The sequence below is a fragment of the Sylvia atricapilla genome, chromosome Z (assembly GCF_009819655.1).
Source record: "Sylvia atricapilla isolate bSylAtr1 chromosome Z, bSylAtr1.pri, whole genome shotgun sequence".
NCBI lineage: Eukaryota > Metazoa > Chordata > Aves > Passeriformes > Sylviidae > Sylvia > Sylvia atricapilla.
Genome location: NC_089174.1, coordinates 51183044 through 51204180, shown reverse-complemented (window position 1 = coordinate 51204180; position 21137 = coordinate 51183044). Strand labels below are relative to the sequence as shown.

Sequence of the window (21137 nt, the reverse complement as noted above, 5' to 3'; positions counted from 1 at the left end):
CACAGCCACAATTAAAATGTATAAAGAGGGAAAACAAATTCTCTGAAATCCCAGTCTTGGTAATTTTAAGTTCTCACCAGGTGAAAAATAATTCATGGAGATCCTCACCAGATGTTTGCTTAGTGGGAAGCCAGCATAAGCAATCATAGCTTCAGCTTGGATGCCTTAAAATCTTTGTGATTTATTTTGTATTACTGGATAAGCCTTGTGTAGGTGTTTCTCTGCACCCTCAACTGTGATCAGAGGTGTTTCCACCCTTGCAATGAGGCTTTACATCCGCCTCATTGGCAGTATAAAGAGGTATTTAAGGAGTGTATGAGGGTAAACAAGAGACTTTTATTTGCAGCTGTGGAAATGTGATTAAATTATGCCCACAGACCAAATCCTGGCTTTCTTCTTTTCAGCAGCAGACAGTGAAAGGGTAGACATTGAACAACATGGATTTAAACCAAAGCCAGGTAGGAACATGAGAGTAGGGAAAGTTAATGAACTGATTTTCTACAAATAGTCTACTCAGGCTAAAGAAACTTCTTATTGTATACTTTTGTGAATGATAATGTAAAGTCTGCTTAACATTCCTTAACCAAAATATATTTTTAAGAAAAATACGGAGAAAAAAATTGCTTGATTATAAAGTAGCTTCTTTGAGAATTTTGCTGGTTGTCTAGAGAAAATACAAGTTTTGGAATTTCTTCTGTGTGACATAATCTAGAAAATTCACCTTATTTTTAAGAAGAAAGGCAGTTTGCTAGATGAAGACAGAATTTTTCATGCATCTCAGGCTGTAGTGGAAGAAGGTCAGTGCTAGCAAGTTATACATGTCATCTTGGAGGTCAGCTATAATAGGCACCAGGTAATGAAATGTAGTTTCTTGTCTTTTTATAACTGCTATTAAGGATTATACAGAATAATGGGTAAATAATTTCGTAATTTATACTAACAGGCTCTATACAGGTTTTTGAGTGCTTTCCAGAAGTAATTGGTTGCAGAGAAGTTCACTTCTGTACTCAGATGACCCTAAGCTCTTAGCCCTTTTCAGGGTTAGTGTAAAAATTTTGAAGTTCTAGAAGACATGCTGATGTGGAATTAATAGAGGATGGGACTCTGATATTTACATGGTAACTGTTTGCTTCCTTGTTGCATCTCACAGAAAAGATCCTCAGACCCCAATGACACTGTCCCTTCTCAGCAGCCATTAAAGAGCCTGACACCCATAATCAAATCATAACTGCATAGGAAAGTGAGACTTTTTTTCTATCAGGAACTTCAGGGAAGCAGCATCTGTGGATGTCAGCCCATGTTCACTTCAGAAATGGGAGGAAAGAGGAAAGTTGACTAAAACTTTTGGTACTTCAAGGACTCATTATGGTGGTGGCCCAGTCAAAAACGCCCTTGGATTGCATTAGGCCTGAAGCTGCTTCCACTGACTCAGTAGCATTCAGTAAAAGAAAGATTTTCATATAAAATCTGAGCGGGAGGAAAATGGGTATTTCTGCTTTATCAAAGTGGGGATTTCCCCATGGGATGCCAGAGGAACCATGTTTTCTCCTAAAATAATTCTACTTCACTGTCTCAATGAGACATTTTTCCATTATGTCCCCTTTCAAAATTGCTAATGAGGGAATTTTTAGAAAGAAAATTCCTTCCCGTGTTCATCAGTTCTCGGTAAGGCTGTTGTTCTGGGAGCAGTGCCATCCTTTTATTTGTTGTTTGAGATGCATAGTGATTTTAATTAAGCAGTCATTGTCTGTGTGCATCGTAGTGGTTGCCTTCAGTGACCAGAGAGCTATAATTACAAGCACACAGGGGAGCTGAAATTTTTGCTGCAGCCCTTTAGAGATTGTGGGAGTTGCTGTCTTCACCAAAGATGATCCCTTCTCCTCCTGAACCCTTCTGACTTGGATAATCTCAGCTATGACATTAACAGTGGGTTTATGGCAGTCAGGAAGTGTTCGTAATTCAGAAGCCCTGTGCAACAGTCAATATTACAGTGCTTCATGTGAGCAAACTCATTATCTGATATCCCAAACAGACCTGTTGCTTATTTCAGGTCTTCTGCTTCAACACTGTGTTGAGGGCAATGCACATGTGAAAGCAGAGCTGTTATATTTGCTTTATCAAGTCAACACAGATGACTCCATCCTTTGACATAGTGCAGGAGCAGCCTACCTCTTAGATTAAATGGACTGAGTGAATTTGGCAAGAACTGTTATTTCTGCATGCAGGTGACAAAAATCATCAGTAAGGGGGCGGCAGACCAAACCATTTGTTCCTTTACTGTTGGAGTCCAGGGCACCCTGGAAGGCCACAGACCTCAGCAGAGGGGTCTTGGAGATGTACCGGGGGGTAATAGACCCTAGCACAGAGCCCAGGAGGACACTGCCTTTGCCTTCAGTCCATGGGAACGGCTTCCAACATTGAGAGAAGAATTACAAACCACAAAGATGTGAAAACAGTAGTTTAGTTTAGTGTAGGATGAAAAATTATGTAGTTTTGAGTTTTTAGAATGTATGTACTTGGGGTACAAGACGGAGGATTTAGGGTGGTGCCCTTGGTTTTCCCTTCTTTCCCTTGGCCTCCATCTTCTGGTGACGGTGGCACAAAGTAGTTTAAGGAGATTGGGTCAGAGTAGAGTTGACCTTTTTATTATAGGTGATAGGTATTGGCACATAACTGTAAACAAGCAATATGTTATTTTCTGTATAAAGAGGCTGCCACGTCCCACTGCAGGGGGAGTTGTCTCGTGTCTCAGCTGCTGTTCAGGTCTCGGCTGGACATGGAGAACATTGTGAGATATGAAATAATAAACAATACAGGAAATTGAGAAAACAAGACCTTGAAGACTCCACTTCTTTCTTGCAACCTGGCTCAAGGCTTTCAGAGACAAAAACTCTTAACCACCTTAATATCGGGCACAGAAAGCCAAACCCGAGACTTTACTGGGAGAGCATTTATGTTAGTTACTGGGACATGTATCTCATAACTTCTCTCAAACCACTGTTGCCTTGTGCATAAGCAAGAAACTTATCTGACCCTAACTGATGCCTTAAGTTTTAGCTTTCATGTTTTTCAGATCCTGTGCTGCCTAGGGGGTTAGTTCTGAGACTCATATTAAGTGTCAGTAAACTCTCTTTGCAGAGTAGGTAGACAAAACAAATCCTTTTCCTGCTGAAGACCAAGGAGAACGAATACAACTTTCAGGCCCAAAACATAAACAATGGTGGACTGAAGAGAGAAACAAGAAAGATGAGACCTCACAACCTGAGGCTGGAAAATTAGGTGTCAATATGCAAATAGATCAAAATTTATAAAAGTATGAGACCTCGTGACCAGCTGTCTATTTTTTTCATGGCCATTTTCTGTCTACTTTGGGTGTAGTCCTGGTGAGGCTCTTATCCTGCCCAAGGTGTACCCTAAAGGCCTTTCAGTAAATGTCTACTTTATTCTCTAGCTCTGTCCAGTCTCTGTTTCAGGTCAGCCTTCCCAAGGCATCATAAGTACTAGGGAAAAGATATCCAAAGTTGCAGTGAAAGCCAGAGTATTTCTGCCTGACATGTTATTTCTTTACCTTGAGAATCACCTCATTGCAAGTATTTTTGCCTTACCTTTAGCAAGAGCCTGTTTAATACATGAAAAACAAAGCATTTCTATAACTTCCAGGCTCTTCTAGTTATTCCCTTACTCGGTTCTGACTCTGCAAATTAGGTTTATTCTGTTTCCAAAACAAACATGCCAAGTCATTTCTTGCATGCTATGGCAAGCTGTCTGGGTAATGGGAGTCAATCCTTGGACAGTAATCTCCATTTTATACTAGTTTCATAAGAGAAGACATGGAGGGCATATCTGACCTTGAATTGTTCACCTTGTTTCCAATGTCAGCTTTCCTGCTGTGTATACAACACAGGAAAGAACAGACATGAGGAGGGGAGCTAAACCTAGCCCTTACCTTTTGGGTGGGTTTTGCTTGCTCTCCTCAGGCATTTATCTGCTGCACCTGTGCAATCAGAAGCTCCAATTGTTTGTTTCTTGATAATCCATCTGATTCTTCCTTGGAGTTATGAAAATGGAAATAGCTTTATCATGAAGTATGTGGATATATGGAAGATAATGGAAATCATTGCAGCAGCAGGCTGTACTCTTGCTATCACTGCATCCCATCTAGAACTTTCCAAGACACAATTTACTTCAATTGGGCATGGAGGAGGTCCAATTAGGTGGGCTGCCCGGGTCGTAGGCACCTAGGACAGTTGAAATAATGATTCTTTGTTTTTGGAAATGAGCCTTTTCACAGAAGATTCGCGAGTGAAGAAAAGTGTCAGTCTCTTAGATGCTACAGAGAAACAGAGTGCAGTTGTCTTAACTTCAAAAGCTGTATTCCAATATTCATGAGCAGGGAAGTTGTCACTGCCTTGTGTTTCAAGTGAAAAAAAGCTTAGTGAAGTGGCTATGGGATTTCAGGCAATTGGGGCAGAGAGGGTCTTGCAGGAAAATGCCCAAGGGAGAAAAGCCAGTAGCTTACATTTATGTCTTGTTGATGGTGTAATAGCAGAGAAAATATGGATCTCAAGACAAGCATGAGCTTTATTCTGCTTGGAGCATGGTAGGAGAGGAGCTGCAGGAAGGGTCATTCCATAATCAGAAACAACATATATTTCGCCTAGTGCTCAAAACAGGAGACCAGACAAGCTCCCAGCTTGCAATAACAGAGTCTGCATGGCCACCCATACCAACAGGATTTTCACCAAGCATAGTCATGCAGGACAATTGACAGCAAGTAATGAAAGTGGACAATGACAATCCAAAAGGAGGAGGCCTTTTGCCACCATCCTTTGAGGTGTGTAACAGTGTCTCTGCTTCAGTTGTGCATCCTGCCTCTTCTGGTGCTGTGATGTGTACTGCCTGCTGCTCACAACAGCAGATAACATTCAGAATTGGAGCCTGCAAAGTGTTGCCAATACTGAGCTGTATCATTTCAACTGGTAGGGATGGTTTGCCTCAGGAGAGTTTCTCGTTTTTAGGCACAAGAGGAAAATAAAGAGGTGACCTGACACGAATGAGGAAGGGGTGGAGGAAGAGAGGGAGGGAAGAGAGGAGAAAAAGGAAAAAAAGAGAGAAAAGTAGCCTCCTGTCTCTCTTAATAGTTTCTTTCCTATGAACCATTGCTGCTGAACAGCAAAAGAGGAAACAAATAATACAGATTTGACTTCACTTGCGAGAGACATGTAGTCACCACAATGAAAATGGTCATTTAAACCACCACCCTGGTGAACATTTCAGTTTCCCTGAGGAGTGGTTTCTTGGGATTATCGGAACTGCAGGTTGACATTTTTTACAATCCCCTGAAATTCTGGGTATCTCCAAACTGGCAACAGAAAAATGAGAGATCAGGAACTCTTTTGTTTGATCATTTTGTTTTCCCTCATTTCCTGCCCTAAAACTATGTGAGTTTTAAATACAGGGGGAATAATATCTGCCAGCTGGGCAGATTTGAGAAAATAATCACTTGCTGAAGAAATTAATGCAATTCTTTGACAACAATTTTTTGTAACTGTTTTCCTTGCTTTGCAGCAGACTATGCTTTTCCACTACTTGTGCCGTTTTTAGGTGCATTTATTTTGCATTATCATAACAGGCAAACATTGTCACAACATTTGTATTGTCACAACCTCTGTGTCAAGCTGGACACTTGCTTTGTATGTAGGATGATTTTAATGGGGCACCTCTGAAACTACTCATGGTAGCGCCTCCAGTGATGTGCCACCATCCTCCTCAAGGTTCATATGACTCCTGTTGGCTATTCTGTTGAGTTGGGGATGAATTTTTGAGTTGGGTTGAGTTTTCTTTTATCCCAGCATGTTCTTTTGGATACTTGTACCATAAGCCTTAGCCTGACATCAGTTTTAGGCACGTGTTTTCACTGTGAGGTCAATCAAATAGTGCTCAGCTTCTGTACTGCTTCATGGTGTGTTTTCTCCACAGATCTGAGCTGGCTTTAAAGCAAAGATGTCAGATGCTTCTGCCAGTACAAATAGATAGAAAGGCTTTACCTGCTCTTTACTGCCCCAAGGATTGGTAGAGGTGCTTGTTTCTCCACAGACAGTTATGGCTGGTGGGCAGAGTAATCACTTCCCACACTCTGCAGCCAGACTTCTAAACAAGAACAAAAATGATTTTGTAATGGAAAAATGAAGTGTTCTGTGACTGCAGTATCATAGGAATTACTTTTGGTATAACTTGTTTTCTTCGAGATCTTATACTTGCTTTGAGTTTGAGTAATTTGTAATTGGTATCAGTAGTTTGTGGTTGTTTGAGTTGTTTTGACTGGAACAGTTCGACAAATGTGATACTAAACTGTAGGTTATTTTGATCAACATAACACACTATTCAGACAAAAATATCAGTAGTTGTTAAGATAAACAATGAAAGACAAAAGCATACAGAAACTTACCAGAGGGCCTTAAAATTATATGTGGCTCATGGGCTTCCTGAACCAGATGTATTTCAGTCTCTGTAGTAACCATCCTCGCAGTATTCCTTCTCTTTGACTGCCCTCAGGCTTCCCTGGGACATCCATGAGATTCTAGAACCCACAGCATCCTCAGGCACGGATTTCCACAGCAGATCATTGCATTTGCTTCAAATCTGCCCCATCCAGTTTCACTTGATGGCCCTTTTTTTCCTTAGTGTGGAAGACAGGGTGAGCAGCAGATGCCCGCTGGCTATTTCTATGATTTTACAGATCTCTATTTGATCCTCCCGGTGACTCTTGTTCTTCCATGTGAAAGGATTCTCCTGAGTATCTGATATATTTTGTTTGTAACAAGAGGAAGATTATACTGGCCAACTTGAGTGCTAAGAATTTCATCCTTTCCAAAATCTAGTTTCTTGGAAATAAATTTATGGCTTACATGTTGCAGATCCACGTGTGAATGCCTGAATACAAATCTCATTTTTCCACAGCATGAGTCACCTTGCTGTTTGACCTATGTTCTTTTCCTATCCTGTAGATCTGAGTGGGAAAAAAAGGTATTTAACTTTCCCATTATCCTTGTAATTTGGTGAAGGGAGAGATACAAAGGTTAAATCTTGTTTTGCTCATCGATATCTCAAATACTCAGAGTGTCCTGAGACTACCTCCCAAATGGTACTCCTTCACCATTTTGGAAGGGTAACCATCTATGATGAGTATGAGTAATCTTACAAAAGCAGCACAGAAAAATACACTTCAGAAAGACACAGAAGTTTTTCCTTTAAACATGCCACAATCACAATAAAACTAGTTCCAGTCTTTTCCACCTCTCTTCAATCCAGTTTCTGGAGTAAACTTTTTTGTTTAAAGCAAGCACTTTATTTTCTTGGTGGCAGAATCCTTAGAAATTTGTAATTTAACAGTAATACTTGGGAAAAAGTTGTCTCTAAGTAGATGAACAAAGTAATGAGGAATATTTATTGGCTTACTCATAGAAAAGTGCCTTAGCAAATGCTGAAGTTATGAATGTGCTTCAAATCCCATATTTTCTGTAAAGTACTGAATCAAAAGACTGTTTAAGTGGAGGATGGCATGATGTCTAAAATCCTTTACATAACGGTTGTCGTAGGATTTTTGTCATCCAGTCTAGTCTGCTACTTTTCCAGAACCTGCTTGCATAAACCAGGTACACATATAGTCCCAGACTTCAGTGACTGGGATAAACCTAAATGGAATGTGATATAGTGACCTGAAGGTGGAATGTCCTGATAGCTGATTTGCACAATCTTTAGAGAAAAAAAAGGAAAGAAAAAAAGTACTTTTGTTATCACACTCCTCAGCCATAACTCAGCCATAACTCAAAATCAGAGGGTAAAGGCATACCCACTCAGGCTATCTGAATGCAGTGAAATGGAAATGTGAGCAATATTCCAATTTATCTCCACAGAATTCCACTAGTTAGTAAGTAGTTCAAGTATTTTAGTGCCTGCTGTGTTGCTGCCTACAGGGAAAATACTCGAAGTGCTTTCCTTTTCTCAAAAAGAATAGGAGTTTTCATCTATCTTTTAAAAGGCTTTCTTGTCACATCCATTATACAGCACACACAACCAGCCAAAGGATGTATTGTAGTCATTTCCATCCTTGTTTTAATGACAAGATTTTTGTGGATGGTAGAATACATACATATATGTGTGTGTGTGTGTGTGTGAATACACATTTATATATAAACATATGTGTGTATATATAGATGCGTTTATCAGTCTAGATCACTTAACAGTGAAGATGTATGTACCTTATGCTGGCCCATAGAGTGTCAAACGTGAGGTGTTAATGCCTACATATATGAAATCCAATATTTTTTTATCTGGCCAGCTTGACACAAAAGGGCAGAATTATCCTTATTTCAAGAATATTAGGCAATTAACTGGAACAGTTTTTAGAACTACTTTATTCTGGTCCATGGCTGACCAGCTATTTGAGGAAAAAAAAACCAAACAAATTCTGGTTTTCAGACTCTGTGTACACTATTAGTGTCACACAATGAAAAAAAGGCAAGAGATGTCCCTGAATAATACTGGGATTTTAACCCCTGAGCCATCTAATACCCTATTCATTTCAAAAATGTGAAGGGCTAATGCAGACTGGAGGATAGGAGTGATGATCCACGGATCACAGCTCTATATCAGAAGGATTTTTAAAGATCCACACAAATTCTGTATGTATTTATGTGCATAAATGCAAACTATCTTCTGTGTGCAGAGACCAGTGAGATGTCAAGATGGGCACTGTTCGTGACATGTTAGTTCCTGAAAATGCTGATTTCCCTATGCTGAAACAACTTCAGCAGACCTGTTGGAGCAAGAGGAGATGCATAGGAGATCTTCACTCCTAGGAGAAAAGGCTGAAAGAATTGGTGCTCAGCCTGAAAAAAGAGGAGTAACCAGTACCTGAAGGGACTCTACAAGAAAGATGGAGAAGGACTTTTGATGAGAACTTTTAGAGACAGGACAAGGGGGAATGGCTTCAAACTGAAAGAAATTAGCTTTAGATTAGATACTAGGAGGAAATTCTTTACTGTGAGGGTGGTGGGGTACTAGAACAGGTTGCCTGAAAGTTTTGGATGCTCTGGAAGTGTTCAAGGTCAGGCTGGATGGGGCTCCGAGCAACCTGGTTTGGGGAAAGGTAACCTTGGCAGGTTGGTTGGAATGAGATGGCCTTTAAGGTCCCTTCCAACCTAGACCATTCCATGATTCTAGGATTCTATTCTATGAGGATGTATTTGTTCAGCAGTAGTCTTACATGTTTCAGACAATAAGGACTGTGTGTGTAAATCTAGATATACATAAATAATTGCATGTAAGAATTGCGAAACATTACAGAACTGCTTGGAATATGCAATATTTGGCTACTTTTCTTCTTCTAGGTTCATTGCTCCAGCTTTTCCATCACCATTCTGACATCTAACTCTTCAGCAGAAGTGGTCCAGGCAGTTTTCTACCTCCATGTTTTGCTTTGTTTTTGTAGCTTGGCATTACTAATAATTTTTTTAAGTTTCCTCATCTTCCTTTAAATGTAATGTTTTCCCTCCAAAATGCCTTTTTTGATGTCCAACATAAGAAAGATTAATTTCTGCATAGGCAGAATCTTATAATGTCCTCCTTGAGGATGAGGCATGAAGGTTTGAAATCCCTGGAAAGGAGAGAATTTCCAGACCATCAGTAGGGCGCCTAAAAATAAGTAAGAAGAACTATTCTGTGGATTTAAGGAATCCTCAAATGTCTTCAAACCCAACCTTACAGCTACTGAAATATTTAAATAACAAAAGAAATTGTTTTGCAGATGAGAAATAAAAACCACTGTTCCAGTAAAAACAGAGGTTCACTGCCTTCATTTATTACTCAGTGTTTCTATCTTGGCTATAAAATCTAAATGAGAAAAGACCTTCAGGAGAGGGAACCTGGTCCAGGATGGAGATGAATGGATGAGGAGAAAGGCTCCACAGAAGGTGCAGAAGGCTGACAGCTTATTTTCTTAAGAGGAAAATATTTGCAGCAGGAAAAGCAGGACATTCTCATCTTGAAACACCTGAGAGAGTCTGCTGCCTGCTGAGGGAAGCAGCCTGGGCACAGGCGAGTGGTGATGAACAAGGTTGTGACAACTCAGCTGTGGAAAGGACTGTGCTGTCCTTGGCACCACTTGATCACTCCTGCGTCAGGGACCTAAGGGCATGTGCTGGTGACTTGAATGTTAGACATAGTGAGCTGGAGCTTACCAATCCCATTTACTTTGTATGTAAATCCTGTGCAATCTAGCTGAAATATCTTTCCCCCACTGAACTCAGGGAAAGCCTTACCACCAACCCTGCTGGGAAAAAATGAAAAAATTAGGTCTGCAGACTGCTCTCTTCCTCCATGATGCCACCCCCTGCTTTTGTGATACCGTGCTATCACACAATTGCACCACTATCCATGGTTTTGGACCCAGCATCTCAAATGCAAAATCACATCTTTGTCCCTTTAACTTTTCTCTCAGCCGTTATGCCTGTTTTCTCCCCTCCTCTAGGACTGTGCACTCTGTTGCTGCTCCGGCTGCTGGGAGCAAGCGAGGAGTATTTCTCCTACTGGCCAATAACTAGCCAGTCTGGGGCTAGTATCTTCCCATAACGCTGTTGTGTGCATACCAGCAGGCAAAGGAGCAGGTGAAATGGGGCTGGTGGTATCTGTACAGATGTGTTTGACTGCTTACATGCTGTTACGAATCTGCTACTCTTAAAGCCTCTGTTTCTCTGACGAGATCTCTCTCTCTCTCCCCCCCCCCCCCACCCCCACCCCCCCCCCCACTCCGCCTCTCTCTCTCTCTTTCTCTCAAAATTATTTTTCCAAGGAGAAAAGGAAAAGGCAGACAGAAATAGAAGGCAAGAGACAACAGCTTGAGGACCAGATACTTCAGCTGCAGCATTTCAAGGTAAGGGATTCATGCCAGAAATAATGGATTGACTAAATCTGTTCATTATTAGACATGCAGATCACACATCTGAAAGCTGGTAAAAGCCCACTCGGACATGAAGAAGCTTTCACTGCCGGAGCCTATTTCTTGTCATGATCATGTCCTTCCTGCTTTTAATTCTGTGTGTTTCATGCATAGGACCATGTTGTTTAAATGGTTTAGGAGCATGGAGTCGGGAGGGCGTGTGTTCAGGCAGCACAGCAGTGCTGTTATGATTAAATGCTGTTATTTATTATACATAATGATAAGACACTAATTGCTGTGGCTTAGGTGTACACTGCATGGCTTCAGACAGTACTTTCTGCCTGCAGAGCTGCATTGCATTTCTCTGGTGCCTGTCATTAGGTTTTGTGTGTGTGTGTTGCAGAAGGGGAGTGTTAGTTAATATGCATCTGTGTCTGTGTGTGAAGATTTCATTGTAGGATGAAGTTATTAGGCATGCATGGAAGAATAAAATAGGCATATATGTACGTGCAGGAAAGGTGTTGATGCATATGTGTGTCTCTACATGGAGAGGCGCCTTGATATTTAACAGGGTGCCAAGCAATCCCAGTCCCTGTTGGTCTCCATGACAGCTGCAGATAGCATCATTTAAAAGCCATCCTTGCTGTTTCTATTGCTTATCCCTCCTGTCAGTAGCATATTTGTGCATAGCAAAGATAAAAACAAAAACATACATGTGATCTTTTTGTAACCGGTGAGCATTTCTGGGTCATCAGATCTTGTTCTATTAGTTCAGTAGGAGAGCCTTAGGAATTTCAGTGATTAAAATATCTGAGAAAGATGATTAGAACTGGATGGTTTATCTTCAGAGCAAGTGAGCTGAGCTGTGTTTTTATAATTAAGATATTTAGGTTGCATGTGGAGAAAGTGTATGTGTTTGAACAGCGCACCTGCATTGGGAGATGATGTGCAGAGTGTCTCTGCCCACATATGCACTTATAGACCACACTGCAAGTAATGCTACAGGCGGGATTTTTCTCCTGCCATTCCAAGACCCTGTAGTCATGTTCTGCAAATTATTCCTCCTTTTCTGGTAAACACAATGCAGTTAAGCCCAAGTAATTGATATCAGCCTACACAAATACCCCAATCAAGTTTGCTATCAGTCTGGGGCTGTCAAACATTGGTGTTTCCAAACACAGTCAAAGATGTGATTGCAATTCTATGGGGCAACAAGAATTGCCGTTTTGTTCAGCCTTCCATTGAGCACAGGCAGGGGAGAATTTCTTGTGATAACTATAATGTGTTGCAGCAGAGCAGTAAGGTACTGTTCCAGTACCTTCATGATGCTTGTTTTTTTTTTCCCTTTTTGCTACCAAGCTGATGACTCCTTTTAGCATGTTAACTGTTTCCAAGCTAACTGCATTATGATTCTTTGTGAAATTCTTTAAGCAGAACCTTTTGAATAGACAGTTCTGTCAATTTTCTGCTTCATCTGTTCTACTTTGATATAGCTATTGCTAAAATGTATTTTATCACCATCCATAGAAAAAGTAAAACCCCTCAAGGTGGTGCAGTGGGATCATCCCCCCCAGCTGATGTAGACTCACCTTGACTTCAGCCCTGCTATGTTGATTGCCACTAGAGGAGGTTCAGTTTTGCTGCATGGATTTTTCAGAGACACACATGAAAAATAGCTGTGTCCCTTTATATTTTAACCCACAGGCTGGAGCAAGAGCAGTAATCATACAGGAAGGTAATGGGAGATCAGGGCACAGAAATTTAATGGCAGAGACATTTAAAATGGCAGCTTTCTCAGCTAAAATCACAGCCAGACTCAAGATCTGTAATGTTTTGTGCGAGGATGAGCATCAGGGTATGATAAGACCTTCCCTACCTATTCATCAACTGTCTTCACTTGTCACCAGAGGAAGAGTGCTTTACAGGAGTGGTCATGGTGACTGCTGCTCTGTGAGCTGCCTGTACCACCAAGCAACTGACTGCAGGGAGACTTGAATCTTGAATGAGTTGATAGTACAGGCCTAACTGGGATTGCAAAATTCATCCTCAGTGCAGATAGAACCTTCCTAAAATTAAAAATATTTTATTTTAAATTAAAATAAAAGTATTTTAAAATGGAAATAGAAGCACTGGCTAGTTTCTCTTTGGAGGCAGATGAAGAAAATGGCGTTTTTGTTTCATACATCATTCAGTGTTCTGGTTGCTTAGTGAAGTGCTGACCAACATTTTAGTTTTTCCTGCCAGTTTGATTTGCTCATTTGCAAAGTGATGTATCCCCCTGTCACCACCGTAGTGCTCTCCCTCAGCTCATCCTGCTTGTTCTGAGCCTCTCCAAGTCAGGGGCTCCAAGTCCAATAGGAATATAGTCTCTCAGTCTGATATGGTTCCCCAGTCTGACACACCAGACCAAAATAACTGTATCTATTTTCCCTAAGAGTGCTAAGTAGAACATGATGCATTTCCTGAATTATGTGGATTTAATCTAATTCTGTGCAAGGCATACATCCAGGTTAAAAGACCAGACTTTCCTAGGGAGGCTGTATTTACTCAAAATGCTGTGAGGCTGTTGATGTCCATATAGAGTGTAAGAATTTCATATAAGTGTTCATTAAAATCTGCTGTGAAGAAAGCTTTGAAAATGAAATCTGGGTTAATCCTGTGTCTGCAGTATCTGGGTTGATCCCACAAGCATAATAGCTTGAATTCACACAAAGACATTCCTGCCAGTATTCAATTGGTTTGCTTCATTTTTGTACAATGTCAGAGTAATTTTCTTTTTAAAATGCACTGTGTAAAATAGCATGTTTGGTTACCTAATAAAGGTTTTGGAAGCCACAGGGTTTCTGTTAATTTCAGAAAATTTTATTCACATTGGAAAAATATCTAATGGAAATAATTTATTCCAAATGTTTATGCTGATCACCTACAGTTTTCAAGTTACTGATGCCAATTAGACCTCTAACAAAATGACTTTACTACCAGTTCATTCATTTTTCCCTGGCTGAAAATAAGGCAGCAGGTGCTGTCCCACTGCGTTAGGCAGAGCAACGCAGCAAACACTAGATCTAGTAAAAGTCAGCACAGAATGTGAACAAGGCTTTGGCAACACATTTTACAAAGGCTCCCGAGAATGAGATCAGTGCTGAGGACATCAGAACAAAAGTATAGCTCAGCTATTAATGGTCTATATGAGATTCAGAGTTAATCAAGTGAAACTCTTCAATTGTGAAAATCTGGAGTAGGAGAGAGTCTAGAGTAGTATGGGATCTAAAAGCTGAATTCTCTTTTGCTGACAATGAAACCATATCCTCTCTTCTGTGAACCACTGCAAAGTAAGGACGTTGGTGGGCACAGACAGACTGTGTAGTACATTGGGGCCATTGGGGTCTCTGTTGAAGGAAAGAGGTCTATTTGCCTATATTACAGTCACAGGCCTTCGCTGGAAAGGCCCTAGGTGGAACAGGTGTAAAGATGCCTTGAAACCCCATTTTTTTAAGCTAGAACATGGTCTTTTGCTCTAATAAGAGGCAATATATAAGAGCTCCCTAACCTCACACCTACTCCAGTCCTTAATATGAAAATAATACTTCTTCTTCCATATAATACAAGGTCAATTCTATTGTTTAATAGCAGATAGAGTTGTAGTTTTGTTGTTGTTAACAATAGAGTTTACCCTTCATGCCTCAGCAGTTCCTTGGCTTCCTTGTCAATGGGAACTGGAGGCATTACCAGCTTCCATCATTTAAAGTCAGAGAAGTGGTTCAAATTCACCTTACACCAAATACACTTTGTGCAGTATCCATCAAAATTATTTGGTTTCTGGAGAACAACTGAAATTTATTTTTATTCATTTGTTGAACTGAAGAATACAACCTACAGGCAACAACTTCTTTTAAGAATTTGTTCAGCTAGGCAGAAGTTGGGCAGACCTGTTTTAACAAAAATATTTGCTCTTTCCAATAAACTCCAGGGCAGCAGTATTTCTTCCAAAATGTGACTGCCTCTCTTGTTAGTTGAATAAAATTTCTATAATTGTTTACTGTAGCTCTGTTTGGTGGCCAATGGTAATAAAATAAACAGAACAAAACCTCCTAATTGAATTAAAAGTTACTTTCTGTGCTGCTACTTTAACGGTTACAATTTCAACTAATCCATTTTCCATGGTTTTATTAGTTCTGAAGTGGTATCAATATTAGGGACCTATTTCTTTTAACATTGGCTTCTTAAAGACTGCAGTTCATGAGCACAATCTGTAACATAATTACATCCTTACTCTCAAGAAAAGGAAAGCCTTTTTACATTGTTATAGAGATTTTGTTAGGGTATGGTTTTAACTGAAGCAATCTCATCTATAAATAAACTTTAATTTTATCGTTCCAGTTATATCGCTGTCCCCCCCATTTTAATCTATTCCTAAAATAATTACTGTCAGAAAATATAAATAGATATGACTGTTTCTCTCTCAATATATGTACAACATTGCTGGGAAAAAAAGAGAACTTTTGCAAATGAAGGAGCCTTGTTATTTCATTATAGCACATCCCTTTATGATTTTCAATTAATTCTTAAATGAATTAAATCCTTAAACCAAATGACAAATCAGCCAAGCACACGGAAAATGTTTGATGGTGTCATACAGTCTCCATTCCCTACACAGTCACTGCAATATTCTTGAAAACCTAGCTCAGAGATAAGGATATCATGTATAACACTGTTAAATACCTTGCACAAGCCTGGGAAGATGACATCTATTGGTCTTCCCTTACCCACCAACGATTTATGCCCCCACCACAGAAGGCCACCAAATCTGTCAGGTGTGATTTGCCTTTAATGAAGCCATGTTAGTTGTCACCAGTCATCTCCTTGTTTTCCTGTGGCTTTGCATAGTTTCCAGGAGGATCCTGTTCTGTGATCTTGCCAGGCACTGAGGCAGACAGGACCAGTTGGCCTCTTATTGCACAGGTCTTCCTTTTTTTGCTTTTTAAAAGGAGATATGTTCCCACTTCTACAGTCACTGGAAACTACCACTCTGCCATAATTTCTCAAATTAAATGAATAACAGCTTAGAGCCCCCTCTTCTACCAGTTCTCTCATCAGGTCCCATGGGCTTGTGCACCTTCAGATTTCTTAGATGGTCTTGAACTTGAAGTTCTACTACAGTAGTGGTTCTACATTCTCCTAGTCCCCCCCCCCTTTGTTGTTTTTTTTTGTTGTTGTTTTTTTTTGTTTTTGTTTTTGTTTTTGTTTTTTTGGTTTTTTTTTTGTTTTGGTTTTTTTTTTTTTTTTTTGCAACTCAGGCAGTGTTTTTGGAGCACTTGCTGGTGGAGGCTGAGGCAAAAAATTCATTAAATACCTCAGCCTTCTCCATGTCCCAGGTAACCAGGTCTCCTTTTTTTCTGGAGAAACTGAACATTTTCCTTAGTCATTCTTTTATCACCAGCATATCTCTAAAAGCTATTATTTTTCTTGCCTTTTATGTCTCTGGCCATATTTAAACCCATCAGGGCTTTATCTTTCCTGACCTGATCCCTGGCTGCTTGAACAAACCCTTTGTATTCCCCAGCTGGAGGAATTGCTTTCACCATTTGTCCTGGCCTTCACCCTCCATAGGCTTTCTTTTCATGTGTTATTTTGTCCAGGAGATCCCTGTTCATCCACAGAGGCCTCTGGGTTTATTGGCCTGGTTTCCTCTTTGTAGGGATAATCACTCTTGATCTTGGAGAAGGTGATCCTTGAATACCAACCAGCTTTTCTGGGCACCTCTTCCCTCCAGTGTTTTATCCTAGCAGGTTGCTGAGGAGGCCGAAGTCTGCTCTCCCAAAGTCCAGGGTAGTGAGCTTTCTGTGTACCTTCCTTGCTGCCCTAAGGATTTCAAACTCCACTTCATGGTCCTTACAGTCCAGGTTGCCCTTGAGCTTCACATTCCTCACAAACTCACCTTGTTGGTGAGTTCAAGATCCAGCATAGTACCTCCTCTCATTGGCTTCTCTATCACATGAAGAAGGAAGTTACCAACAATGCATTCCAGGAACCTCTTGGATTGCTGATGCCCTGCTGTTGTCCCTCCAAAAGATAATGGAGTCATTGAAGTCCCCCATGAGGAACAGGGCTTGTAAACATAAACTCATTTTTACCTGTCTGTTGAGAGCCTCATCAGCAGTTTTGGGACATAGAGAACTAATTCAGAGAAAAATTTGCATTTTGAGAGCACAGGGGACCCCTCTTTGTTCCATTCTGTGTATTAACACCTTAGGCTGATGCCCACCTTAGTGGTTTTGTTTATTTGTAAAGCTAAAAGGAAAAGGACTCCCCAGGCTTCCCAAACTGATTTTAAGCTTGTGTAACCCAGAAGTATATAGCTATATCTAATTAGCCATTCTGGCTATCAATCTTAGAAGTCAATCACTAATTATTTTTACCATCTGTACTAAACCAGTACACCACTTCATCCTGAGAAGTTTGTCTCTCACCAGGATCTAAACTGAGACTTCAAAGGCTCTCTTCTGGATCATAAAACAAAGTACCTATCCCCAGTTAAAATCCTTTAGCAGTAAGAAAATAGAATTAAAAAATAGAATAATTTATCTAGGCCAGCTACATAAATTGTTTATCACAGAGAGAGGAAAGCTTTAGTCCTTTAACTCATGTTCCTTACTTGCTTGCATGTAATTGAAACACTGCTGTAATTATTCTGGTATGATCCCTCTACAAGTTGTGCTTTTATTCAGGAAAAATATTATGTGTGAGTCGTGCTTTGAACTGGGGCAGAGTTAATCTTGGGATGATCATGTAAGTGAACATACCATACAGGCAGGACTTCCTTGAAACACACTGAAATTACCAGTCAGGTTTCGAGCAGTAACAAGGTCCTTTGACCACCTCATGACTACTCCAGGAGATTTTGTTTCAGCCAGCCTGTGTTGATGTAGCTAAAGGAAGCTTAAAGCTCTCTGCAACCCCAGCTCCTCCTGATGGTCTGAAACATGTTCAAAAATGAATTCACATCACTTGAATCCAGCTTTTTAAAACAATGAATGTAAGAACTTTCAAGACTAGAAAAGAAAGGAGTCTCTGAAGTATTACTTTTCTTTTTGCTTCTTTTGATGGATGTATGTATGTGGGAAAGAGTGATAAACTGAAGCCAAGGAGGGAATGAATATAGAGAGGAATTTATTATTTTGGGAGATAATAGTGAAAAACAACTGTGGCTCTGTAGTGATGATAGCCTGCAAAATTTATTTGTTTTGGGGGGAGAGATTTGACAATTTTTTAAATCTCAGATTGTTAACTATTCCAAAAAGATTTATCTTTTTATTATTTTTTTACTTCTCTCACAGCTACACTTTACTTCCTTTGTAAACATGGAGTGAGTACCCGCAGGGAAAACCAAAGCATACCTAAATTTCTGGCACCAGGAGGTAAAACTGTGGTCACTCTTTTCATGTGTCTGTCTTTAAGAGGGGGTCTTATTCAGTCTTCACTCCAACTGCATGAAGGCCAGAAACTTCAGCTAGCATGCAACTGTTTTTCATTCCAGCTCTGAAATTCCCTGGGAATCAGAGATGTTTTCATGGGCTTAAAAAGTAACTTATGTGCCAACAGGAGCAGGTTTATACCATGTGTATCTTCATCCCAATACATTTGGATTCTTGACCAGGACAGAATCCCATGCCTGCTTCCAAGAGACTTACTCCCAGCTTGGGCCATGTGGGACCTCACTGTAGCATCCCCTTTTGCAAACTACATCCCTGATGGTGTCTGCCTGCTGAGGCAGCTCAATCTCCTTATCCCTCCCCTCACGTCTGCAGCAGCCACTGCAGATCTTGTTTGTAGTTTATTTTCATTATGGTGCTTAACCTTGCCACAAGTGAAATATTAAACAATTAAACAGACCCATTATTATCATCCTGCAATGAAGAAGTCTGAAATTTTAAATAGACTTCCTAAAGAGAGGAAAGATTTTCTCTAAAGAGAAAAATAAACCCTAACTCTCCAACATAAAACACAACTCTCCAGAAGTGGTATCTTCCTGTTACTTCAAGCAGAACTTTCTAGTAGAGTGGATGTTTAGAAAATGTATGTAGGAAAGAAGCTGTGGTTGACTTAACTGTTATCTTATTATTCACTGTGTTTCATCTCAATGTCATCAAGTCTTTAATGAATGTTAGAAACAAACACCTTGTATCGGGCCATACCTGTGATCCCTGTCACTAATCTGTACAGGCCAGTGGTTCGTAGCTGATGAGTGATCTGAATGAGAGAGATAGAAACTTTGTGTCTGCTCTTGTAAATTCTTGACAATGTCTCTTGCTGTGCTGGGTTTCCTTAAAGCTAAAAAAGGTTGGGTTCTAGTTTGTCTTCTTCATCTTTGACTGGAAACAATTGTCTGCTTGATTTAAAAAGTTAAATAAATGGGACCTGAGCAATTTAAAAGCAATGTACTCAGAATGTTTACATTGGTGATTTTGCTAATTAATGGGAAGCTTTCTCTGAGGACATAAGCCAGTTGTTTCTTTTCCCCCAAAAATCATTCCTAATTGGACCTCTGTCTGTACAGCTGCAATTTCTGTTCCTGTGAGGTTTTCAAACAGACAAAGCATGAGACTCTCATGAAGAAGCCATCTATAGCTATCATCATACCCATCCCTCAGGTCATTTGCCACAGACATGCCTTCTCCTTGCATCTACACCTTTGATTGCACGTGGCTCACACTGAAGATGTACTTTGTCATGGGGGCATCCAGCTGAGATGCTTTGCTGAGCCCTTCCCAAAGTGAGCACAAGTCATGCCAGCTATCTTAGTCTTCCTTCACCTTTTTCTGTAGTCATGTGGCACTATGTTCCTGTTACATGTTCCTGTCTGCACTGTTGCTGTGCTGAAGGCGTGCTTTGAGAAAAAGCAGTGGCTGTGTAAATACTCAGAGGAGTTGAAGGGCAGTCAAATGGACCTGCTACAGCAAGCAAACAAGGGCGAAAGGTAATCTCTGCAAAGTCTTCTGGCTGCCATGATTCCAGGTGGGGCTTACAATAGTGTCCAATGTTTATTTTTATTTCCTTATTTACTTCTTTCATTATTTGTTTTCTCATCTCCCCACATGTACCCCCCTTTTGCTACTGGTGCTGTAGCAAAATTCTGTTACTCCAGCAGCTGTAGGGAAAGAGGAGACATGCTTTTTTGGGAATGGCAGAGCACCAGTCCCTTTGGTGAGGTGACTGCGTTGGAGGCTTCAGTGGTCCACTGCAGGAAGGATTTTATGAAAAAGAAAAACCCAGGCAAATTACCCATACCTGTGTGGCAGAGAAGAAACTTAGGAAGAGGTTATGCCATCAGTCTCCAATACCTGGTCACAAAAGTTTGTCAATTACAGTAGACAGGTCTAAAAATTATGGGAAAAGTTAAGTTATTGTGTTTTAATGTTCTGTGTGATTAATTCACATTAACTGACTGTTGGACAACCTTTGGAACTCTTGCGCTAATGGTAATCTCCTTAAAAATTTTTAAGACATCACTTTCTTAAGATATTTCTAAGAAATGTTTTGTTTATTTCCTGAACAAAGAATAACAACAACAACTGACAACTCTACAGAATAATGCTTAATCTTCTTTATAAACATGCTGTTTTCTCTTGAGCTGGCTAAGCTTCACCAGCTAGGATACCTTTTTTTATTGTTGAATCATACATATGAAAGCTATGACAATGTAATTCAAGTAAAGACTACAATCAAGCTGCAAGTTTTTCAGTTTAATTCCCTAATCTGGGCAATGCTTAAATCATAGCCATCTATCATGCAGACATGCTCCTTGGGCTAAAACAAGTGTATTAGATAACTGGAAAGACAACAAAATGTTTTGCTGCTATGTAACACCAGATCACACCAGCAAGCTGGAAATGGCTGTTTGTTCATTCCAGGGACAGTCATACCATACAAGGCCACGTTCATCTTGCAGCAGAGGAGAGTAGAGTCTTGTGTTTGCTGAAGACCACACCTCTGTTTTGTTCTGCAAGCAGATTCTCTCACACTGAAAACCCACATAGGAAAACTCTGTATCAGTCTGAGTAGAGGCAGATTGTTCATTTGCCTGATGGAAAATTAAATACTACAGCATCACTCAGGAATACATTCCAGGAGGCTGCTTATTTCCAGATGGACTTACCTGTCAAACAACTTGTGTCTATAGCTCCTCTCTGCATTTGCA

The 21137-nt window shown here is 40.2% G+C and overlaps 1 protein-coding gene across 1 annotated transcript in view; it reads left to right on the top strand.

Annotated features, from left to right (window-relative positions):
• Window positions 1-21137, top strand: part of PALM2AKAP2 (PALM2 and AKAP2 fusion) — a 272229-nt gene that overhangs the window by 46972 nt on the left and 204120 nt on the right. Inside the window, exon 2 of the mRNA XM_066338760.1 lies at window positions 10853-10933. Within this exon, the coding sequence (XP_066194857.1) occupies window positions 10853-10933 (81 nt within the window). The remainder of the gene's footprint in view (window positions 1-10852; window positions 10934-21137) is intronic.